Source organism: Peromyscus eremicus, chromosome 2 (assembly GCF_949786415.1).
Source record: "Peromyscus eremicus chromosome 2, PerEre_H2_v1, whole genome shotgun sequence".
Lineage (NCBI taxonomy): Eukaryota > Metazoa > Chordata > Mammalia > Rodentia > Cricetidae > Peromyscus > Peromyscus eremicus.
In genome coordinates, this window is record NC_081417.1 from 65,392,216 (window position 1) to 65,417,344 (window position 25,129).

A 25,129-nucleotide genomic window follows, 5' to 3' on the forward strand; every position below is an offset into this window, starting at 1 on the left:
TCTTATAAAAATATTTTATTGGATTCTAGAAAGATAATATGCATCTTCTGAAGATCTGATAGAAAGAGGTTCATCTGAAAAAAAAGATTTCCCCAAGAAACTCACTCTTGACTAAAATGAGCCATTAAAGAGATGTTCGTGTCAACTTTCTGCCAATCTGGCAAAGATCTGTTTTCTTTGATCTGTTGTCATGTGTTCACAAGCTTCTAAGACATTTGCCAAAATCAAAGTCTGCTGAATGGTTTTTGCCTTGACCCATATTCTTCCATTCATTCCAAACACAATCTCCAACGGATAGAGTTTTCCCAGTTCCTGCACAATTTCACAATCTGGAGCTAATAGCCTTGTAGGAAAAACAAAAGCAAATTTAATAAAGCAGTAGGGTATGTTGTGGCTCTCCTAGGGAGAGTCCTTTTCTGGGTAGTTCTCTGTGGTTATTCAAAGCCCCCTCAGCATCATCCCAAAACAAGCACATGATGCCATCTGCTGCCCCCTTTCCTGTACCACCCTCCCCCAGCCCTTTTTTACCTGAAGATGAGGTTAAGCTAGATCACTTAAACCAGTCTCAGATTTGGAGGTTTGAAAACTATCCTGCCTTCCCAAGTAGCTGGGACTACAGTAATGTGCCACTGTGCCCAGCTCAATGCCCCCTTTCTTCCAAGAACCTTCTACTTTTCAGGCATACCAGAGTTTACAATCATGTCACCAATGTTGCATAACACATAAATGTAAAAAGTCTCTTCTCCTAAACCCCCCTTAATTCTAAGACTTGAGGATCATAGCTTATTATTACTTTTTTTTGTTTTTGTTTTTCAAGACAGGGTTTCTTTGTGTAGCCTTAGTTATCCTGGAATTCACTTTGTAGACCAGGCTGGCCTCAAATTCAGAGACCCGCCTGCCTCTGCCTCCTGAGTGCTGGGATTAAAGGTGTGTGCCAACACTGCCTGACTTATTATTATTACCTACAGTGCCAACAGAATATTTTAAGTTTACTTTCCTGTCCATTTTAGTTCCTCCCTGGTATTAAATTCAGAGTATTATCTATGAAACCAAGGTTGCTGCTCAGTCAGTAACATGCTTCTTCTATGTCTCAATCGTAGTTTCCACAAGTGAAGGACAAATAGCAAGGAGAAACCTAGGAAGGTAGCTCTGAACTTTAGTGGCTTTAGAAGTACAGCCCTTTAATATGGCACAGCCTGGGTAGGTGATTGTCTAAATACCCTAACACACTCTGACCCAGTGGGAATTGTAAAATCTTCCAGGACAGTGTCAGGAACCATCTCTACATGGCTCTCAAGCTTAATGAGCACATCACGCTGCCTGCATTTGATATTACAAACACTTGGTAATTCTATACAAATGCAAACTGCATCTGTATTCAAGTATCTTAGAATTAAGGAAAGACCAGTTTTCACATATGGTATATGTTAGTTATAAAGAGCGGGAGGCCTTCTGAGAGAGAAGAAAGGACAGGACAGCCTAAACTTGAAGTGTGACATATCAGAAGAGGCACTGGAAGGGCTGCAGAGATGGCTCAGTGGTTAAGAGCACTGACTGTTTTTCCAGAGGCAGCAGCTTCAATTTCCAGCACCCACATGGTGGCTCACAACCATCTGTCACTACAGCTCCAGGGGGTCTGATGCCCTCTTCTGGCCTCCAGGGGCAACAGGCATGTTCTAGGTACACATATACACATATACACATGCAGGCAAAACACCCAAGAGCGAGAGAGAGGGAGAACCAAATTCATGAGTTTAAATATATATGCTAAAACACTGATCTTTTAAAAATATTTTGGTTTATGTTTATGTTAGTTTTGCCATGTATGTCTGTGTACCACATGTTCTCAGTGCCTGCTGAGGCCAGAAGTGGGCCCTGGATCCCCTGGAACTAGTGGTCAGCCTCCATGCAGTCGCTGGAGACTGAACCCGGATCATCGGGAAGAGTAGCTAGTGCTTTTAACCACTGAGTCTTCTCTCCAGCCTCCTAAAATACTAACTCTGAAGAAAACCAAGATCTTGTAAATGAAGAATCCAAATCCTAAAGATTTGTTTTTCAACACAGGTATAATAATTATTAGGGAGCCCCTACCCTTAACTGAGGAACTATGGACAGCAGCGGATGGCTTCTAGGGGAAGAGAATCAGTTTTCTCTAAGGGTACAGCTGATGGTAGGTGGACCACACTGCAGTGGATGCTCCCACACTTAGGAATGTATGGGCAGCACAGATTGGATTCAATGGCATATTCATTTTTAAAAAGGGGCACACACAACTATAACAACAACAACAACAACAACAACAAGAATTTGAGCAGTGGTGACACACACCTTTAATTCCAGCACTCAGGAGGCAGAGGCAGGCCGATCTCTGAGTTCGAGGCCAGCCTGGTCTACATAGTGAGTTCCAAGACAGCCAGAGCTACACAGAGAAACCCTGTCTCAAAAAACCAAAATAGAAAAAAAAAGGGGGGGGGGCAGGAGGCATACAAACTCAGACCTAGGGGGTAGGGTGGGGAGGGGAGGGAGGTAGAAAAGGGATCTGGGACAAGTTTCAGGGAGGAATAGGGAGTGAGAATGATCAACAAAATACACTGTATGAAATTCTCAAAAAATTAAACGTATTTTAAATATTTCATTAAAGTAGCGCAGTTAACAAGTATCATAACTTACTTTCTAATTAAGCCCAAAGTCACTTTGAAGAGCAGACCGTCCTGTCCAATCACACCCATTCCATTGGCCCGTCCACAGCTGTCAATACAGACCATTTCTGGTTCCATGTCTTTATTAGCAACCACACACTGGCCATAGATGAGATCTCCAACCTATAAGATTAAAATTAAAGTTCACATCCCTTCATCCAGATAGCCTGTAGGTGCTGCTGCTGGTTCTGTTCCGTGAGCAAGAATGCCAGCAACCCACAGTTCTCAAGTTAAGGGACTGATGATACTACTTTGGAGCTGAATTCACACACCATGAAATCCTCCAAGAGCCATTTTAAGGTCTAAGAACACCCTTTAAAACTGCACTGTCCAACTTATATGTGGTTTATTTCAATTTATATTTAGCCTTATGTATAATTAAGACACACAAAATTCAGCTCCTCATGGCATCAGCTAATTTTCAGCTGCTCAATAACCACATATAACTAGTGGTAGCTGTATCAATCAGTGCAGATACAAAAACAAAAACTAACAACGGCAAAAAAACTGGCATCACTTGCTGTGGGATGTTCTGTATGGCAAATATGTTAATAAATCAAACACTGATTGGCCAGTAGCCAGACAGGAAGTATAGGCAGGACTAACAGAGAGGAGAATTAAGGGAACAGGAAGGGAAGGAGGAGACTGCCTGGAGCTGTCTCCAGGACAAGCAAGATGTAAGGTACCAGTAAGCCATGAGCCACGTAGCGAAGTATAGATTAATAAAAATGGGCTAAATATAAGAGTAAGAGCTAGACAATGACAGGCCTGAGCTAATGGCCGAGCAGTTTAAATAATATAAGCGTCTGTATGTTTATTTTATAAGTGGGCTAAGGGACTGCCGGGGCCTGGCGGGACTCGGAGAAAAAACTCCAGCTACAATCACTGGAGAATGTTCTATCAGTACTACTTACAAAAAATTATATACCTGACCAAAGGAAGGAAAAACTCAAGACATCCATATCCAAAAGAAAATGGGACAGTAGCAATTCACAGATGCTACTTCATGGAAGATTTGCTTTAAAAGGCTACAAAACTGAACTTTAAAATGATGAAGTGGGGAAACAATGAATTTGTTCTCGTCATTCAACATTAAAAATACCCACTGCTAAGAGCTAGAGAGATGGCTCACGGGTTAAGAGTACTTGCTGCTCTTGCAGAGGACCCAGGTCAGGTTCCTAGCACTCTCCTGGCAACTCACAATCACTCATTACTCAAGTTTCAGGGGACCTGACCTTCCTGTCTGACCTCCACAAGCAGCAGTCACTCAGTGGGCACACACATGGAGTCAAGACACTCTCAATGTGCATACATTAAAAAAGATTTTTTAAGTACCCACTGTTTGGGGTGACTACAAAACCTAGAGGGAATCATAACACATTTCATGCCTTTCAGGAGCATGGAGTCTTGCACAGGGCAATGAGAATGAATAAACTCATGAACAAGTTCAAGAACAATTCCAGTGCTAAGGTAAAGATACAGGAAAAATGATGACAATGAATGACTTTACATAGGCATGCTTAGCCTGGACCTCAAAGGATGGATGTCTCCTAGGCTGAGGAGGAGACACTGTAATCCAGACCATGGAGCATCATTAATAAAGACCCATGGGAAGGAAACAAAGTGCAGTGGTACTCTGAAGCTTAGGCATGCTTACATGACATATATTAGTAGGAGGGAAGACCCTGGGGCACACCACCAATGTATTCTGTATGGTTTGAACAATCTTTTTTTTTTCCTGTTAAGAACGGGAATACGGGGGCTGGAGAGATGTTTCAGTGGTTAAGAGCACAGGCTGCTCTTCCAGAGGTCCTGAGTTGAATTCCCAGCAACCACATGGTGGCTCACAGCCTTCTATAGCGGGATCTGATGCCCTATTCTAGCATAAAGTCGAAAGAGCACTCATGTACATAAAATAAATCTTTAAAAAAATCCACACATATAAAAGAAAAAAAAAGAAAGAGACTATGTCACCATGAGGATGTCAACAGATGGAAGCAGGGGTGTTAATGAGACTGCTGCCCAGTTCTGTCAAAAGGGAGCAAATGCTTGACCACGTGGAGACAAAGGGATCAGCATGTAAAAAATAAGAGATCAAACAAAATAAGAGAGTTGAATGAAAAGTAGCATAGATGCCATCAAATTTCTGGCTCACATGCATCCCCAAGAGGGTTACGGCTAAACTAACCAGAAAGCCCAACCAGAAATTCTGCGGTAATGAGATCACTCCTCTGTCCGCTCTGAGGATTTAGAGCCAAGATGAACATAGAGCTGACAGTGCCAGTGTCCCTTAGACTAGGGCCGTTTTCCTTGTAAGGTGGATATGGACACGACAGGACATAACGGGAACAGCAGACAACCCTTCAACCTGGGAGAACAACCAAGCACATGGCACTGGTTCTGGAGCTGCAGCACCTAAGGAACTCTTGTTAACCATCCTGGAGAACTGGAAAAATAGCTTGTGCTTTGGAGACAGTTCGGTAGCTCTCTGGGCAGTTAAATTTCTGGGGAGTGGCTATTTTTTCTTACTGTAGAAACCAAAGGCTCCCATCATTACCTGCACATTTGGTCTGTTTCTTTTAGTTGCTCCTTCAAATGCCAGGTAAGACAAAGAAGCCGGCTCACTCCCTCCAACATCAACTTTGAATATATCTCCAGATTTAGCGATCACTATGCCAATCACATGGTCTCCTTTCACTGGTACATACTACAAAACAGAATGAAAGAACAACCATAAACGACAAGACTACTACTATAAAATATCTTCTTAACAAGGTTACTCAGGGTGAGTCTCAACCAATCCTCCCAAATCATACTTCTCAGGTAGCTGGAAATTTAAAACCGGCCCGCACTAGTCTGGACAACTTTGTAGCCTCTAATCCGGAGTTGACCTGGGTCAGGTTTCATACTTCAGCATCTTTTATACATCCGGTGGCACAAGAATCCTTACAGTCACGCCGGGCGGTGGTGGCGCACGCCTTTAATCCCAGCACTCGGGAGGCAGAGCCAGGCGGATCTCTGTGAGTTCGAGGCCAGCCTGGACTACCAAGTGAGTCCCAGGAAAGGAGCAAAGCTACACAGAGAAACCTTGTCTCGGGGGGGAAAAAAAAAAAAATCCTTACAGTCAAGGAAGCTCCTCCATAAGACACTTCTTATGTGAAAGTTCTTACTTATTCCACGAGAAATTTAACTCCCTGTGGTTTAGACTCATTGCAACTGGAACTCCAAACGGCAGACCTACAGCTTCCTACTCTTTAGCCTTTTTCTCCTTTCGCCCTTCTCAGGATGTGGTTCCTCTAAAGAAGAAGCTGAGAGGGACCTAGGAGGCTGCCGCAGTTCAAGGCTCGCCTTAACCTCACCTCCCACTAGCAGGGAGTCTTCCCAGAACTGGGATGCTACTTTCGCTGCAGCACCGCCTCTCCGACGTCCGCTCACCCGCTTCTGTTGAGAGTCCACCCAGTAAATGCCACCGCCGCCGCCTCCGGGCTCCTTATGACGCAGGCGGCCACACTTGGTGACCAGCAGGCGGTCCCCGCAGCGTCGCAAACCCGGGCCACACACTACGCGCAGCCGCGGACGCGCCCCCGCATTCAGACGTAATGGCTGCTCCCCGGCGCCGCCAAGGCCGTCCACGTCCTCGTGCTCCGGCAGCACCAGCTCCTCCCCAGGGAGAACCACCTGATTCAGCACATGGTGCGCTACCCGCGCCCGGCAGCCGGCCACGGATGCCGCCGCAACCGATGGTACTTCGGCCATAGCCGGAGACATCGCAGCTTCCGGTATCCTACTTCCGCTTCCGCATGCACTAGCCCGCCCACCAGGGTTATCCCTTTCCGGTGGTTGTGGGCTTTCTGAATTAAATTTTAGCCTGCCCACTGGTCGCTTCAGCCGGTAGGTACTCCTCCTCGCCCCAAACAGAAACGCGCGGCTGGTCTTTTGGCTTAATATCAAGCGATGCTGGGAAGTAAACGCAAGCTGGATTTGGAGGCTTCACCTTTCTATTCTACCTACAGAAAGGTGGCTGAACTTTTAACTAGGAAAAAGGTTTTTTCAAAATATAGCTTGTTTGGTTTTTGCTACCAATTTAAATTGTGTAAAATATAAAGAATAAAAGAAGAAAGAGCAACAGTAGAGGCTGGAGAGATGGCTCAGTGGTTAGGAGCACTGGCTGTTCTTCCAGAGAACCCGAGTTCTATTCCCAGCATCCACATGGCAGCTCACAACTGTCTGTAACTCCAGTTCCAGGGGATCTGAACCCTCACACAGACACACATGCAGGCAAACTGCCAATGCATACAAAATAAAAATAAATTATTTTTAAAAAAGAAGACAAGAACAACAGCGGTCGTACCCACTTGTCTTCTTTGCTGTGCTGTCAGCTGTAGTTCGTAGCTCATGGTACCTAAGAGATGTAACACTTTCATGTGTATTAATCCCTGGGACCCCACCACCACCACCACCACCTTGCAACACATCACACCTTTTCACCTACTTGAGTTATCCCTACATGGCTTAGGAAAATCAGAAACTCAGAACAATTCTTGCCCCCTATTTCTTCTGGAGCACACTGATTGAAGGAGAGCCCACGGGGAGGGGGTGTGGGGTGTGTGGAATGGGGGGCAGGGATGGATTACACAAACACCTATTTCACAGAGAGATCCTTTATTAATCAGGGAAGAAAAGTTGAAGCGGCTACTTTCTGACTCAGGCAGAAAAACAGCAGCAAATGAACTTGCAGGTGTAGTTTTTAAGAAGGAAAAAAGGAGAGGTCTGTGTTAGAATGGGCTAAGATGCCGTGGTATATTTTGATTAAGCATGTTAATTAGGGGAACCGATATTTTGACAGCTGGACCTTGGTAGTCAGCCTCAGAAGGAGGAAGTGGTCAAATAAGGGAATAGACCTTGGGGGCTAGCTTTAGGGATGTGATCTAATGGTTTTTAGGAAGGCAGAGGGAATGGGGGGAAAGGACAAAGCCTGCCAGAGCCATTGTTGCCATGCTTGAGCTGGTCAGAGTCCCTCCACTAATAGCTAGATGAGAAACTGTTAAATTCCAAACCCACAGTGCAGGAACTTGAGAACTTCCAGTTTTTTGGCTTTGGAGTCCATTTGGAGCACTCACATCCTGAGTCTGGTCATTCGGCTTAGTATCAAGCGATGCTGGAACTGAGGGCCTCTGGGAATTAAACGTGAGCGGTTTGGAGGCTTTACCTTTCTATTCTGCCTACAGGAAGGTGGCTGAACTTTTAACCAGGAAGAAGGTTTTTCAAAATATAACATGTTTGGTTTCTCTCAGTTGGTATCTTCAATGAGTTTTTGATTCAGTTCTCCAGCAGCACAGAAGGCCTTGACCTTGACTGATGTCAGTTGTTCATTTCTTTGCTGCCAACTCGAATTTTTTAATTTGGGGGAGGAGCGGTCAACAGACGATCACACTTCCTCCAAATCTGGCCAGATGCTGGCCAGCTGTTTAATCCCTGGGGGTTGTGGGGCCAACTGAAGGATGACTTGTGCTGCAGTCAGGTTGCTAGTTAGTCCTGTGGAGAGACCGAGAGACTCTCGGTATAGCAAGCACATACCCCGGTTACAGGGGAGGAATAATCACTCTTGATTCAGACTTGGTATAACACTCATTTATTCACACAGTAAGATTACAAGCAATATTCATCCCGTCTTCCAAATGGAAGCGGGAGTACCTCTCCGAGTATACAGGTCCGGACCCGCCACGTCTGTTCCTCTGGATCTTGGGTCAGCCTTCCTCAGGTCAGCCACGTCTGCACTGGGGACAGGATCTCACGTCTCTGGCAGAGGAGAGTCATCTCACGCAAGGGCCTGACAAGCTCTGTTGGTCGGGTCTGAGGCTTCATCTTTTATATTCTTTTCTGGCTAGGTTTCTAGTCTTATCCCTACTTCCACACATATCTTATAGCTTATCACTACTCCATTTGTGGTTTACTTACGTCATTCTATTGCTTATCACTCCTGACCAGGGTTGTTCACCCTAGGCCTTACATGTTCCTTACACTCGGGTAGGCAGACAGTTAGGGAGCAGAAGGAGGGGACATGGCTAGGTGACAAGTGGTGAATCTTCAAAATGGCCAACTGCTTCAGCCTCCTAACTTGATACAAGGCAGGCCATGTGTTCACAGATAGTACTAGAGAAGCCAGAATTGTTAAACACACAGACTTTTTTCTTCAACAGAAGAAACTGACACCTATTCACTAGTAAGGCAGAAGTGGATGTTGTTTAATAACTGGTGATTTTGCTATTCTGTGGAGCCAGCTCTCCCCCAACCCCCTTATCCTGAGCATTGTTTTCACTCTTGTGGAAGAGGTTACAGGTGCTTTGCCAATGCCATATACTTTGCAAGGGAGTTTCGAAGTAGTCATACCTTCAGCTCTGTTGTGATAACTGTCAGAAGGAAACCTTTTCCAAAAGTTTTACTGTTGAAATGTGTAACTAAAATAAAATAAACTGCTCAGGGTCAGATTCCAGAAGTTTGAACCCACACAGGCTCAGTCTTGCTGAACGGAGTTTCCTCCTTCCCTCACGTGGATCTTTCTTTGCTGGCAGCAGTTTGCAGGGACCCCCACACTTTTGTCTCCCACCAGCGGATCCCTGCTGATGCACTGGTCAACAAGTTCAAGGCTGCTCAGGACATGTCACACAACAGTTCTGGGTCAATCAACCAGCCAAGCTTTCTTCAAACTGAATTAGGGGAGAAGACCCTGCAGAGACTTTGAAACCCCTCAGCCTTCCAGAAGAGACTGCATTGTTAGGCTCTGAGTCCCTCCCCCTTCTATTTCGCAGAGGGTCCTTCTCTGTGTTTGTTTGCATGTGTGTGTTTCCTCACCCCTAATAAACACCTTTCTGCAACTGCTGATTGGGTCGTCCTTGTTTGAGATGTTTCTGCTACCATCTGTTGAGTTCCAGATTTCTCCAGCCTTTTCACTCTTTAACAGGTAGAGAAAACGAACCTGATCAAGACCTCTAAACTGTACCATTTGGTAAGTGTCTCTTACAGGGGCAGATGGTCCCTAGGCAGTGGTAAATGGTGCTTTCTTCCTCTACAACTCAACTCTCCAAAAGGCTTGGACCCCATAGGTATTCTGTGACCTAAGTAACCAAGCCCAAAACGGCTCAACGCTATGCCTTTTAGGGTATTCAATTACTTCAGGCCTCTTAAAGGCAGAGGGAGACTGAACGTTCCCAGGACTGGCCCTCAGCACCTACCTCGGGTATATTCGAGTCTCTCGAGGAAATAAGAGTACGAAATCTAACGCAGGAGATTCATCATACTGGATGAACATTTTTTGGAGGGAGGAAGAGGGGATCATCATAGGATCATCACACTCCCGGATGAATTCAACAACGGAGGATAAGTCATTGGAGACCCAAAGCGCAAGGCCGGAAGAGGCGGGCCCTTGCAAGCACCGCCCACCGGACGTGCCCCGAGGGCCACAGGCTGGAAAACCTGCCAAGTGTGCACCGCCATGTTCGTGCTTCAACGCCTCGGGGTCCTGTGGCAGCCGGTGAGTGTGAGTGTGAGTGTTAGCCCTCCCGCGTGCAGGGGGGAGCCCGGCTTGAAGCCACCCGGCTCAAAACTTTAGCAGCACGAGGGACAGTGTGGAGTCGGGTGGGGCGACAGTCCCGTTTAATGATGATGTAAATGGCTGTGGCCATTGGGAATAAAGAGGACACTAGAAGACAGTGCAGGCCACGTGGGTGTCTTGTTCTCGGTCTGGCACGTGTGACTCTCCTGAATTGCCCGAATGGACTAGGCTAATTCTGTATTGAGAGTTTGTAGTGGGGGCCATTTAGGTGTTCGAGTACAGGCCTTCATCTCTGCTCAGCCAACCTAGTGTTGCCACCCTGAACGGCTGAACCCAAGTCTTCCAGACTTTTCCTATTTATTTGTCTAGGGGTGGAGGGTGCGAACTCGTGGATGTCCGAGGACTACTTGCGGTTGTCATTTCTCTCCTACCACATTAGTTCCATGGAGAGAACTCAGGTTATCAGGTGTGGTGGCCAAAGCCAAAGTTGGAATGAAGGAACCTCTGGTTCTTTTGCATTGCTTACTTGAAATGTCTGAAGTGAAATGAACTACAGCGTGCTCCCTCTGATCCTCCAGAGTTCTCACCCATATCTATTATAGCACCACAGAAAAGAACGTTAGGACCAGTCAGAGTGACCCAAAGTACGTTTATTATATTAAGCAAAAAGACAAGACCCACTTGGAAAGAGTCAAGTGAGAATATGAGCAAATGGGAATAGTATAATCGATTCGGGGTCTTTGAAGCCACTTAATATCTTAAGTTTAGATATTAGGGAAAGTATGCTGCTGGCATGTTCTTTTTCTGCCTTCAAAGAAGATACTTTTTTAGATATATTCTGCAGGATTGTGGCTGGAGAAGTATTAGGGATAAAACATTAATCAAAACTATTTCTTTGTTTTTTTTTTGTTTTGTTTTTTGAGACAAGGTTTCTCTGTGTAGCTTTGGTGCCTGTCCTGGATCTCGCTCTGTAGACCAGGCTGGCCTCGAACTCACAGAGATCCTCCTGGCTCTGCCTCGAGAGTGCTGGGATTGAAGGCATGTGCCACCACCACCCAGCTAATCAAAACTATCTTTACCAACACATGGGTCACAAGAAATTGGACTTAAGCAATTGTTCATTAGCAATTTTTCAATTGCTTTTTAAATTTTTAATGTGTATGTTTATGTCTGTACACGTATGTGGGTGCAGGTGCCTATGGAGGCCAGAATGGGGCATCTGGATCCTTCGGAGCTGGAACTACAGGAGGTTGTGAGCTGACCAGATTGGGTGCTGGAAATCAAACTCAGTTCCTTGCAAGGACCGCAAGCACTTTTTTTTTACTACCAAGCCATCCCTCCAGCCCCTCATTAGCTGAAAGGGTATGGCTATCCTGCCTTAATGAGATCAGGCTGTCTCTTCCCCACCACAACATTTTTCTCTCTCTCCTGTCAGACATATAGAATGGAAAAAAAAAAGGAATTAAAAGGAAAGGAAAGGGCTCCTAGATATGGTGGAGGATAAAGTTTATTATAGATATGTGGGAGAGCATAATCAGAGGCAGGGATATCTGGGAGAGTCCAGAGTGGACATGTACAGACTGAGCTGGGCCATGTGGGGAGAGGGGGAGGCCAAGAGAGTGGGGAAGGGGGATAAAAGGGAATCAGGTGCAGCTGCCTGAAGGCCAAAGGTCCAAAGGGGAAGGGTAACCAAAATGTCTGGATTATATAGGAAAGAGCCTCTGGAGGAAGGGCAGCCTGGCCCCTGGGCTGGACAGTTCAGGGTAGAGGGTTGGGTATGCCACCATACCCTGCAACAATTTAGGGACTGAGGGATGCTGGAAGAACCTAGCAGCCAGGTCCAGATTTAATGTGTTAAATAGGCATCTCGGCTGCTTGTCTTGGGTTTGAGACTTAACAGCTATGTAAAGATTTGTTCTGAGCAGATTATTTGAGTAAGTCAGGCAAGCTGAACCCTGGTCTCTGTCCTTAGAGAATTCATTGACTCCATGGGAAGATGGCTAGCATTATGTTGATGAGCGTGCTGGGCCCAGGAAGCAAACCTAGTTCCTTATGCAATGCTTCTTCTGGGTTTTGTGTATACTAAGCTTATTGTCATAATAGCAAAGGAAAATGGTTTAAATGCCCAGATCTATCTTATCAGAGCAGGTGAATTTGGAGCAGAGGCAACATAGTGATAAATAAGTGTAGTAACAGTAATGTAGCAGTAGTAGCAATGAGAGTCTGCCTAGGGCCATGTGACTTTTCTGATGAAAAATACCAAACATGAAGAATTAATACACAACTCAGTGGATGCATGTATGCCATTTGACAAATTCCAAGGAGGGCTGCTCTTGGTGCTCTGTTTAACATTATAATGGAAATTCCACCAAGGACAATTCTGTAGCTTGAGAACTTTTCTCCAGCTCCCGCCACCAAGTCCCGCCAGTCCCAGAGCCCACTTATAAAATAAACACACAAACTCTTACATTATTTAAACTGCTTGGCCATTAGCTCAGGCCTGTCATTGTCTAGCTCTTACTCTTATATTTAGCCCATTTCTATTAATCTTTACTTTGCCACATGGCTCGTGGCTTACCGGCATCTTCACAAGCTGTTTCTCATCATGGCGGCTGGCAGTGTCTCTCTCTCAGCCTTCCACTTCCCAGAATTCTTCTCCCTGTCCCGCCTATACTTACTGCCTAGCCAATGGCCAATCAGTGATTTATTTACTGACCAATCAACAACACATTTGACATACAGACCATTCCACAGCACAATTCTGTAAGAAAAGGTAATAAAAATGATCAATAGAAGCAAAGATAGTACAAAGCATGTACTGTGCAGGTGACATGATCTAACATATAGAAAATCCTAAGGATTCCACAAAATAAAACATAACAAGTTCAACAAGGGAGCAAGATTCAAAAACAATATAAGGAAATCAATTCCATTTTTGTACACTTGAAATAAACAGCCCAACATAGTGATTTTGTTTGTTTTGTTTTGTTCGAGACAGGGTTTCTCTGTGTAGTTTTGGTGCCTATCCTGGATCTCATGATGTAGACCAGGCTGGCCTCGAACTCACAGAGATCTTCCTGTCTCTGCCTCCCAAGTGCTGGGATTAAAGCCATGTGCCACCACCACCCGGCTCTCTGTGAGTTCTAAGCCAATCCTGTGTACATAGTTCTGGGACAGCCAGGGCTACATACAAAGACCCTTTCTCAAACAACAACAAACAAAGAATATGTGCTTAAAGAATTTCACTGCTAGATATTTATCTCAAGAAAATATCTGGTAAGTAGCCATTTGCCATGAATAGGACTCACTAAGGAAAACTAGGGAGCACTGGCAGAGTGACCGACTGACAAGACTCACTAAGGAAGACTAGGGAGCACTGGCAGAGTGACCGACTGACAAGACTCACTAAGGAAGACTAGGGAGCACTGGCAGAGTGACCGACTGACAAGACTCACTAAGGAAGACTAGGGACTAGACATAGATTATTGGAACAGGCCAACACAAGAAAGAAACAAAGCCTGGTATTCATGGCTCAGCCTTTAATCCCAGCACTGGGGAGGCAGAGGCAGAGGCAGGGGGATCTCTATGAGTTCAAGGCCAGCCTGGTCTGCAGATAGAGTTCCAGGACAGCCAGGGCTACACAGAGAAACTCTGTTTTAAAAAACAACAACAAAAGAAAGGGAGGGAGGGAGGGAGGGAGGGAGGGAGGGAGGGAGGAAGGGAGGGAGGAAGGAAGGAGGGAAGAAAGGAAGAAAGAAAGAAAGAAAGAAAGAAAGAAAGAAAGAAAGAAAAAGAAAGAACATGAGAAAGCTAGGCACAATATCATGTGTATAATCATAGCATTCAGAAATTGAGACAGGAGGACCATGAGTTTGAAATCAGCCTCGGCTACATAGACCATATTCAAGAAAAGAAAAGAAACCCTTATGCTTAGGATCAACTTACTTTCTTACTCATTTACTTATTTATTTGAGATAGAGTTTTGCTATGTAACTCTGGATTTCCTGAAACTGACTACATAGACCAGTTGGCTTCAAACTCTGAGATCTGCCTGCCTCTGCCTCCTGGGCGATAGGATTAATGGCGTGCACAACTGCACCTGGCCCAAGGTTCAGCTGATTTTTGACAAAGACGCCAAAACAATTCAACAGAGAAAAAAAAATGATCTTTTCCAGCAAATGTTAGGATACCTAATACATGCAAATGGATGAAGTTGAACACCTGTTACAAATGACATACAAAAACTCAGTAGCTCAAAGACCTTAATATGGGAACTCAATTAAAACTCTTAGTAGAGATAATCTGACAGTAGATTCCTAGATAAGAAGTCACCAGAATCACAAATACTCAAAGGAGAAAATGGAGAAAAAGTAGGCTTTATCACAATTAACACAGAAAACATGCATAATAGGAGAAAATATTTAAAAATTGAGTATCTGGAAAAAATGTCACAGTGAAACCCATTATTTTACATAAACAATGTACATTAGTAAAAATTCTAAATCATCTGATAAAGGACAATACATCTTAAAGTTTACATTTCAATAAAAAGACAATTTTCCCAACTTAAAAGTGGGCGAGAGGGCTTGAGAGATGGCTCAGGTAAAGATAGTGCTTGCAAGCTGGCAGTGGTGGCGCACGCCTTTAATCCCAGCACTTGGGAGGCAGAGCCAGGCAGAGCTCTGTGAGTTCAAGGCCAGCCTGGTATAGAGAGAGATCCAGGACAGGCACCAAAACTACACAGAAAAACCTGTCTCAAAAAACCAAAACAACAACAACAAAACAAACAAACAAAAAGCAAGTGGGCATGGGATCCAAATAAACATTTTTTTCCAAAGGAGATATATGGATGGCCAATTAACACAAATAAATGCTTAATATTGTAAGCCATCTGGTCTTAAGGGCACACCTTCAATGTCCTAATTTGTTTCCCACTAGGCTATATCTCTTAAAGGTTCTACCATCTTCCAGTCATACCAGAGGCTAGCCACCAGTCAAATCCTTTAGCACTGCCTTTTGAAGATATTCCAGATCCAAACTGTAGCAGCAATATCACCTGTTAGGTTTGGTGAAGTACCTAACAAATGAAAGTTGTTCTTTTTTATGATGTTATAGATTTAGAATTAAATCGCTTCAGTGTTTTGGGGGAAAGCAGGAAACAGACTTTGGGTTTATAGATGTGATTATATTTAAGGGTAAAGGGGCCAGAGAAATGGCACAGTGGTTAAGAGCATGTGCTCTTGCAAAGGGCTAGAGTTTGGTCCTCACATTAGGCAACTCATAACCAACTGTAACCTCAGCTCTAAGGGATCTGACACTTTGGTTTCCACAGGCACCTACAGTCACATGCACATAATTTTTCAAATGATAATAAATCTTTAAAAGTTTTGTTGGTTTGTTTATTGAGACAGGGTCTCTCTATATAGCCCTGGCTGTCCTGGAGCTTGCTAGGTTGACCATGTTGGCCTTGAACTCACAGAGATCTGTCTGCCTCTGCCTTCCAAATTCTGGGATTAAAGGTTTGTACAACCACATACAGCCTTTAAAGGTTTTAAAAAATTACTATTGGGTTGCTATTCCTAGGCAATGAACTTATATAGACAATGTAGCACATGGTTCTGAATGTGAACTCTGTAAACAGAAGTTTCTTGTCCCCACTGCCTATTCCCAGATAACCACTCTGAGGCTTATATTAATTGTAAATGTTCGGCCAGTAGCTTAGGCTTATTACTAACTAGTTCTTACATTTTAAGTTAACCTATACTTTTTATTTACACTCTGCCATGTGGCAGTATCGTTATTAGCATGGCATATTCATCTCCTGCTCCCTCTGTGTCTGGCTAGCGACCCTTGACTCCACCCTTCTCTTTCCCATCATTCTTAGTTTGGTTGCCCCACCTATACTTCATGCCTGACTACTGGCCAATCAGCATTTTATTAAACCAATTTGAGTGACAAATCTTTACAGCATACAAGAAGATTATTCCACAGCAGAACCCTTGAGGCTAAATTGCCTAAGTTGAATCCTGGCTTTTTGTGCCTGTTTTCTTATTTCTAAAATGGGAAGAATACCCACCAAATTAATCTTGAGTTTTGAGTATATGTATGTATGTATATTTCAAATTACATATATTATATAATCTTGTATCTATATTATCATATGGTGTGTTATATATAATCATATATATATCAGATTATGAGACTATTAGGCACATTCTAGGGGTGTTTGTTTGGTTTTTCGAGACAGGGTTTCTCTGTGTATCCCTGGCTATCCTGGAACTCACTTTGTAGACCAGGCTGGCCTCAAACCCTGAGATCTGCCTGCCTCTGCCTCCCAAGTGCTGGATTAAAGGTATGTGCCACCAGACCTGGCTAAGGGTGTTTTTTACTTTTATGTGAAGACTATATTATAGGAGTGCTTTACTCCTGAGTACATTATATTGAGTCTTAGAAGTCTCCATAGTTGAAAGGACAGTTCCTTGGTTTCTAACTCTGATTCTTGTCACTATATGAGTCCTGTTGCAGGTGGAATAAACCCACTGATGATCTCATATGAAAATGGAAACTGACTAAGTCATTCTAGGCCTTCAGCAGACCTCTACAGCAGGATCCAGGGGTTCCACCAAGAAAAAGACCCAGCTGCTCCTAGTTCCCCCCTTATCTATCTGCACCTCTCCCCTGAAACTGTCTTCCTTCCCTCTACTCTTGGTCTTCTCTTCCTCACTGTTGTTGGTTGTTTTTGCTCTTTGGGGGGGGCTGCCACCCAGCCCCCAAATAAATCACTCATGGGCTTTATCATCACTTATAAATGCCCGGCCTTAGCTTGGCTTATTTCTTGCCAGCTTTCCTTAACTTAAATTACCCCATCTATCTTCTGCCTCTGGGCTTTTCCTTTTCTTTTTTTCTTTTTATCAGAGCTGAGGACCGAACCCAGGGCCTTGCGCTTGCTAGGCAAGCGCTCTACCACTGAGCTAAATCCCCAACCCCTGGCTTTTCCTTTTCTATTCCTGTATACCTTTCTTTGTTTCTTACTCTGTGACTTGCTGTGTAGCTGGGTGGCTGGCCCCTGAAGTCCTCCTCTTTCTCTGACTACTACTTTTTTTTTCCTCCCAGATTTTTCCTCCTATTTATTCTCTCTGGCTGCCAGCCCTGACTGTCCTTTCTCCTGCCTTGCTATTAGCTGTTCGACTCTTTATTAGACCATCAGGTGTTTTAGACAGGCAAAGTAACACAGCTTCACAAAGTTAAACAAATGCAGCATAAACAAAAGTAACACACCTTGAAAATAATATTCTACAACACCTCACAGCCCCTCCCTTCCTTTTGTGTGCTCCTGACCCATTCTGACTCTAGTAGACTTGATATACCTCATGACTTTTAACCCTGATACCACTGCCAACTGCCTCTTGTTCCTATAAGTTGCTTTGGTCCAAGTATTTTATTACAGCAACAAAAAGGTAACTAATACAACAGTTATGTGGGGATCACTTACTTGCCCAGTCACGCTGACACATTAAAGAAGTCATCACAAGGAGTCTAAAGGTGGCTGTCTTAGTCTCTGTTCTACTGTTATTAAGAGGCATTATGACCAAGGCAACACCAGGTAAACCCCCCAGGTGTATGAATTATAAAGACAGAGCTTTGGGGCCTGGAAGCCTCATAGACCAGTGGCTATTTACCCCATCCTAGCAACTGGGTAGGAGAGATGACTGACATCTGCAAGACCTCACAGCCTGGACCTTCATTTTCAGTAAGATATGTGTGTTGATAGAAATATGGAGTGTGAAATATGCATGTTAGCAATAGGCTGCTACAGAAGCTGGGACCCGAGGAGAGCATTCTTCACAGAAGTAGAACTAATAGAAAACTATAATTGACAATCCCATTATTTCACTATGGGCCCAGGATCCTTTTCAGGATAGGTATGTCATCTGAGGCTTGGGCATATGAGTATAAAAGTCCCACAGTCTGTGGTTTGTAAACCCACTGGAGAACCAGAGGTGAATTCAGTTCAAGGCTAAAGGCTGAACCCAGGATGGGGGCAATGAGAACTGGCAGCTTCAATGCCTCAGGGCAGGAGGAGACAGATGTTCTAGTGTAAGGAGAGAGCTTGAGGGGCTGGAGAGATGGCTCAGAGGTTAAGAGCAGTGGCTGTTCATCCAGAGGTCCTGAGTTCAATTCCCAGCAACCACATGGTGGTTCACAACCATCTATAATGAGATCTGGTGCCCTCTTCTAGCCTGCAGGCACACATGCAGGCTGAACACTGTATACATAATTAATAAATAAATTTTAAAAAGAAGAAGAAGAGAGCTTGAGCCAGGCATGATGGCACACGCCTTTAATCCCAGCACACAGGAGGCAGAGGCAGGAGGATCTCTGGGAGTTTGAGGCCAACATGATCTAAAAACCACAAAAAAAGAAAGACAAGAAAAAAAGAAAGAATGAAAAAAGAAGAGAGTTTGAATTTGTCCTTCTGTAACCTTTTTCTTTTGGGTGCTTGTCAAATAGGATTCCTCCAACAGGAGTAGAGGTGGATCGCCTTTCCTCTGCCTCCTATTCAGATAACCTCAAACACCAACAGATGATAACAGCTATGGTCCCCAGAGTCTCGGGCATTTGACCACTTGGTCCCCAGTTGGTGGTGCTGTTTGTGGAAGCTTAGCAAGTGTGGCCTTGTGAAGAAGGTATATCATTGAGGATAGGCTTTGAGATAAAAAGCCTCACCTACAGTACAGCTAGTTTGTTCTTCATGTTTGCGGTACAAGATGTCCAGATGTGAGCTCAGCTTTCCTCCAGCTGCCATGCCTGCCTCTGCTCCATCATGGACTCTCCCTCTGGAGCCATAAGCCCAAGTAAGTTCTTGTTCCTATAAGTTGCCTTGGTCCAAGTATTTTATCACAGCAACAAAAAAGTAACTAATACAACAGTTATGTGGGGATCACTTACTTGCCCAGTCACGCTGACACGTTAAAGAAGTCATCACAAGGAGTCTAAAGGTGGCTGTCTTAGTCTCTATTCTACTGCTATTAAGAGGCACTATGACCAAGGCAACTCTTATAAAAGGAAGCATTTTATTGGAGGCTGGCTTACAGTTTCAGAGGTTAGGTCCATTGTCATCATGGCAGGGAGCGTGGTGGCACACGGTGCTGGAGCAGTAGCTGAGAGCTAGCTACATCATGATCTGTAGACGGAGAGTGAGACTGGGCTTACCATGGGCTTTTGAAGCCTAAAGCCCACTCCAGGGACACATTTCCTCCAACAAAGTCACCTCCGAATCCTTTTTTGTTTTTGTTTTTGAGACAGGGTTCCTCTGTGTATTTCTGGCTGTCCTGGAACTCTCTTTGTAGACCAGGCTAGCCTTGAACTCAGAGATCGCCTGCTGTTGCGTCCGCCTCGACCAGCAAGGATGACGCGACGCCAGACTCTTCTCTAAGCAGTTTATTCAGGAACCTTGAACAATCTTCTGACCCCGGGGAAAGTCTTTTTCTTCTTCTCTCTCTCTCTCACAGTCACCCTCACAGTCACTCTCCCAGTCACTCTCACAAACACTTACTGGGAAAGTCAGCCCATGCCCTTTATAGCCACTGGGCAATCAACCCCGTGGTGCCACGTGGACAATGCCAATAGGGTCAGACATACGCAAGCAAGCCAGATTAGGTTCAGGTGTGCAGAAGCAAGCCAGATCCTAGCCTTAGCCAAATAAGGAGCACCTGCCATCAGGAAGGCAGAAGCCAGACGCTGCGCCATCTTTGAGGAACGGCCGTGCACGGCTCTCTACAGCTCCCCCTTTATTGTTTTAAGCAGCAGGCAAGAGCAGAGGTCTAATCTCTGCCAAAATACAACTTGGACATTGTACTGGTGTTAGTCCAGGTGTCATCCACCCAGGGAACACTTGACCCGTCCGATACCCTTTTTTGCAGAGGTGGGAATTAGGGCATCAACCCACATGCAATTAGACTTGCTCTTCTTGGGTTTTGCAATCCAGCTAGACCCAAGTGCAGTGCACTAGCCTCGCATCCTGCGCGATCAAGCTTTTAATGCGGCCAGCCAGGCCTGGGGAGACTGTCCAGCCTCTATGGCTGTAAAGGCTTGGATAATCATGGCTGCATTGCGTTGCTGAGAAACCCTTAAACGAACAATGCACCACAGGCACATCAGGGAGACAAGTACCAGTAGGCCTGCCAGGGCACCTAATCCCGCCCACTTCTTTAAAAAGGTGATAGAATTGATGTTATGGGCAAAGGGTATAGCCAGGCTTTTATAAGAGCCCAGAGTAGTCGATCATCAGCTGCTCCCGCTGGCACGCTTGTCAGAATCAGGGCTATCAGGATCAGGCACATCAGCTTCCGGGTGTCATCACGTGTCTCCGTCTGAGGGGCCTGTCGCACCAATCGTTCAGGTACCCAGATAGGGTCTAGCCAGTCCTGCGGAAAAACACAAACAGAACCTCCCGCCCATGTCAGCACGGGATCGGGGCCATGCCAGCTACCCGTGAGGATATCTTTCCACTTCACCATGCCCTTCATAGGGCTGTGTGGATTATGATCTCTTATGGTGGTGGAGGATCTTCCTATCAATAAACCCACCGTGCCTGGCTTCAATGGCTGTTAGCTCAGGTTTTTCTGTGTTGCATTGATTTTCCACAGATCTCAGCTGCGGATGCCTTGTTGTACTGGTTCTGGCATCCACCATTCTTAGTTTCTTTTGTTACTAAGCTGCATAACTGCAGCCGCAAGGCCTGCGTTAGTTAGAGGTCCCCCTAATTCTCTGCATACTTTCATCCATACTTCTAGACCTTTGTTCTTATAAGGTGTGATCGCAGCCTTGCATTCTTTGGTACACTGCTCATAAACTAGCTGCTTTATAAACGGCATCGCGGTATCTGGGTCCCCAAAGATTCTGCCTGCAGCCTCGACCATGCGGGCCACAAAATCTGAAAAAGGTTCCATAGGTCCCTGAAGGATCTTAGTAAGGTTACCGCTCACTTCCCCTTTATTAGGTAGTGATTTCCTTGCCCTTGTTGCTAATTGATTTATCTGGTCATAAACCTGCTGTGGATATCCATTTTGTTGATTGGCAAATCGGCCTTGTCCCAGCAGCATGTCTACATCCCAAGCTGCTTGACCTCCACCTGCAGCCCTGTTAATCGCAGCTTGCTCACTGGCAAATTCTATCAAAAATGCCTTCCAGTCTAAATACTGTCCTGCACTGAGACATGCTCGAGTAAGATTCATCCAATCGGATGGAGTCATGCAAAATCTGTGCAGAGCCTCCACTTGAGCAACAGTGTATGAGGCTGTGATGCCATAAGTCCGGACAGACTCCGCCAGAGACCCGATGACCCCAAAATCCAAAGGTTCACGGCATCTCTGCTGAGTCTGGGCATTGAGAAACACTGGGCAAGCTAACTGCATTTCAGTTCTAACCTGTCTCCAAACCTCCGGGTTAAAAGAATTCCCCATAGAGACAACTCTAGACATGGAGGCAGATTCCAGATACAGTGGAGGAGCTGAGGGAACGGCTCCACACTCAGACTCACATCCTTTGATTCTTTCTCTTTCTCCCTTATTTCTACCCCTTTTCTTTCTTATTCTCACGCTATGCAAGGTTTCACATAATGACTCTACACCATCAGAATCAGGGGAAGAGATAGGGGACTCGGAATGCTCTAAGTCCGAAAGGTCAGGATATAACCTTGTTTTTTCTTTCCCCTTTTTTGTTTTACTTCTGATAGACGCTGCTCTAGCAGACATGGCTTTTTCTGATCTTTCCTCCTGCAACATTTCTAAGGCTGCCTGTCCATTCTCTACCGCACTGCTGCAGCGCTGGTCTTTGAGACACCCTCTCACTAATTTCCAAACTGGTCTAACTCCATGTTTAAGCGTCCCTTGTTCTGCAGCGAAGTCTAGATCACGGCCCAACTTTTCCCAGGAAGCTACCGTGAGGCTTCCGGAGACTGCAAACCAGGGTGCCACGACATCACATTCCTCCAGAAATCTTTCCAAAGTACCTTCTTAATCTCTAATTTCTTTGAAAGGAGCAGCTCGTTAAGAGCCAGAAAAATTGGGTGCAAAGAGGTTGCGCCCATGATACTAGCAGCACCTTTTCCTTCACCTGCTTTCACTTTAATTTCCCTGCCCGCTTTTGTCGCCGTTCCACTTAACCTTCCTGTCCGCTTTAGCCGCGGCTCCACTTAATTCTCCTGTCTGCTTTTGTCGCAGCTCTTAATTTTCCCTGTCCGCTTTTTGTCGCGGCTCTACGTTTCCCGCTTTTATCGCGGATCCCCACCTTCCTTTTCCTGTCCGCTTTGGTCGCGGCTCTACGTTTACCTGGGGACTTACCAGTGCACTGCCCTGACTGCGAAGAGTTCTGAGCCTTGAGGGGTTTCCCGTACGGGCCACCACCTGTCGCGTCCGCCTCGACCAGCAAGGATGACGCGATGCCAGACTCTTCTCTAAGCAGTTTATTCAGGAACCTTGAACAATCTTCTGACCCCGGGGAAAGTCTTTTTCTTTTTCTTCTTCTTCTCTCTCTCTCTCTCTCTCTCTCTCTCTCTCTCACTCTCCTCTCTCACTCTCACAGTCACCCTCACAGTCACTCTCCCAGTCACTCTCACAAACACTTACTGGGAAAGTCAGCCCACGCCCTTTATAGCCACTGGGCAATCAAACCCGTGGTGCCACGTGGACAATGCCAATAGGGTCAGATATACGCAAGCAAGCCAGATTAGGTCCAGGTGCGCGGAAGCAAGCCAGATCCTAGCCTTAGCCAAATAAGAAGCACCTGCCATCAGGAAGGCAGAAGCCAGACGCTGCGCCATCTTTGAGGCACGGCCGTGCACGGCTCTCTACAGCCTGCCTCTGCCTCCCGAGTCCTGGGATTAAAGGCTTGCACCACAACTACAGGGCTCTTCCCTGTCTTGAAAAACAAAAACAAAAAACAAAAAACAAAAAACAAAAAAAACAAGCCTAGATCTATTCTATGGGTCTTGTACTTAAACATATAGGCAAATATCAATCGATATAGTGTCCTATAATAGACTTAAATTGCATCATCATTTTAAACCTGTAATCTTATTACTAGGCATATCTATACAGAATAAATACCTAAATGCAAAACTGTGTCTTAGATTAGTTAACTCATTCAATCCTTACAATATCATCATTGGTACTGTTATTATCCATACTTTACAGATGAGGAGATTGAAGGGCAGAGAAGTAGCCTACCTCAGCCCACACAGTGGGTAAACAGCAGGGACAGGCAGGGGCTGTCCTAGGCAGCCTGATTCAGATAGCCCTGCATTACATCTGGACAGCTTCTGCTTGCCTGAGCAGACAAGCTTTCTAGAAAAGCATCATCACGATTTTCTGCAGCCTTCATATAACTCTCTATGGTAAAAGAAACGAATGGGCTGCACATTCGGATTTTTGTTTGCTTCGCTCTTTTCGGCTAATAACATTTTCTTGTTTGTTATTGTTGCCCTTTGTTGGCTAACTTTAAACTTTTTTTTAACCTTGGTTTTTATTTCATGTGTCTGGGTGTTTTGTCTGCATGGATGTTTGTGCACTACATATGTGCAGTGTCCATGGAGGCCAGAAGAAGGTGTCAGATCTCCTGGGATTGGAGTTACAGGGGATTGTGAGCCGCCATATAGGTGCTAGGGTTCAAACCTGGGTTAAGAGCAGCCGCTGTTCCTAAGCACTGAGCCCTCTCTCCAGTCCCTGCTGACTAACTCTTTTAAGAGACAGGACTATATAGTGGGAAGAATATAGACTCTAGAATCTGACAAATCTGGATTTGAATACAGACTCAGACAGTTATCTCTGTGTGACCACTATAAGCCTTTCTGACCCTTAATCTTCATTGCTACAATGAAAGATTTTTAGGAGTACTAGAAAGTGTGTGTAAAAGCCGGATGCAGGGTTGGTAGCAAGTACTGTTATTAGCATTATCCTGGTAATCACTTGATACACTTAAATTTATTTACTGCCATTGGATGGTACCTCACCTGGACTTTCCTGTTTTGGTTTTCTTTTATCCCCCACCCAGCACCTTGTAAATGCTGAATAGAAGCTTTATCACATGTCCAAGCCCTGAAGTGGACTTCAAGTCAGGTGTTCCATGCGGCATCAGCTTCCCTCCCTACACCAAACGTTACTGATTAATTAAGCATTGTTGTATGTTGGGCCCAGAATCCTTGTCACATTACTCCAAGCAGTGACTTCTAACCAGTGGGATCGACACAGGAGATGCAACTGTGAGTTCTCTCTCCTTTAGGACCAGATACAGAGTGGCTGCCTGGGAAATTCCCTTAGTAGCTCATCTAAACTTGTCTTTATTTCCTGTTAGTCTCTTCACCTCTTGACAAGTAAGGTTTGGAAGAAGTGGCCTGTGATGACCCTGAATTCTTACTTTTTTGAGGATGAGAAAGAAGAAAATTCCAAACCCATTGGTCGTTACCCGGTTCCCTATAAGAAGGACCTGCCCTTTGACATTGTAGAGCTCATGGAAGAGATGAAAAGAACGGTGAGCTACACCCTGCTGCAGGGTCAGTGCCAGTGGAGACCTGTATTGGCCTCAGTGTGACCACCAGTCCTGCTTGCTGCAGGCTGCCTGAGCTCACCACAGTGGGTGGACCCTTCCTAGGCCCAGGTGCCTGAATCCATCTGCTCTTCCTCTTGGCTTCTGTGTCTTTACTCTGTCCCTTAGTCCTCTGCCCACTGTGACTGAGGTGCACTCTGTAGTTCTGTATAGCACTATACTGTAGTACGGATATATAACCTTTATACTTCAGTGAGGATCCATGCTAGCTGCTCAAGAGATAGGTATCTTGCTTTTTCCTCTAAAATCAAGCAGGAAAGTGAAAACAAATAAC

The 25,129-nt window shown here is 45.1% G+C and overlaps 2 protein-coding genes across 7 annotated transcripts in view; one reads left to right on the top strand and one right to left on the bottom strand.

Annotated features, from left to right (window-relative positions):
- On the bottom strand, window positions 1–6,486 carry Exosc3 (exosome component 3). The gene is made up of 4 exons (XM_059254273.1): window positions 6,135–6,486; window positions 5,257–5,406; window positions 2,671–2,822; window positions 1–343 (listed from the first exon to the last, which is right to left on the bottom strand). Exons 1-4 carry the CDS (start codon window positions 6,465–6,467, stop codon window positions 142–144), a joined length of 837 nt encoding a protein of 278 aa, XP_059110256.1. The 5' UTR covers window positions 6,468–6,486; the 3' UTR covers window positions 1–141.
- The window catches only part of LOC131903599 (uncharacterized), a 27,076-nt gene continuing 8,177 nt past the window's right edge, over window positions 6,231–25,129 (top strand). Inside the window, exons 1-4 of one of the 6 annotated variants that reach the window (XM_059254276.1) lie at window positions 10,124–10,230; window positions 18,763–19,106; window positions 24,304–24,511; window positions 24,604–24,780. In XM_059254276.1, coding sequence (XP_059110259.1) covers window positions 24,649–24,780 — 132 coding nt within the window. In that variant the 5' untranslated portion in view covers window positions 10,124–10,230; window positions 18,763–19,106; window positions 24,304–24,511; window positions 24,604–24,648. Of the gene's footprint in view, window positions 6,591–10,057; window positions 10,231–18,762; window positions 19,107–24,303; window positions 24,512–24,603; window positions 24,781–25,129 lie in introns of those variants that run through there. The other 5 variants (XM_059254278.1, XM_059254277.1, XM_059254279.1 and 2 more) reach the window with 5 other exon arrangements.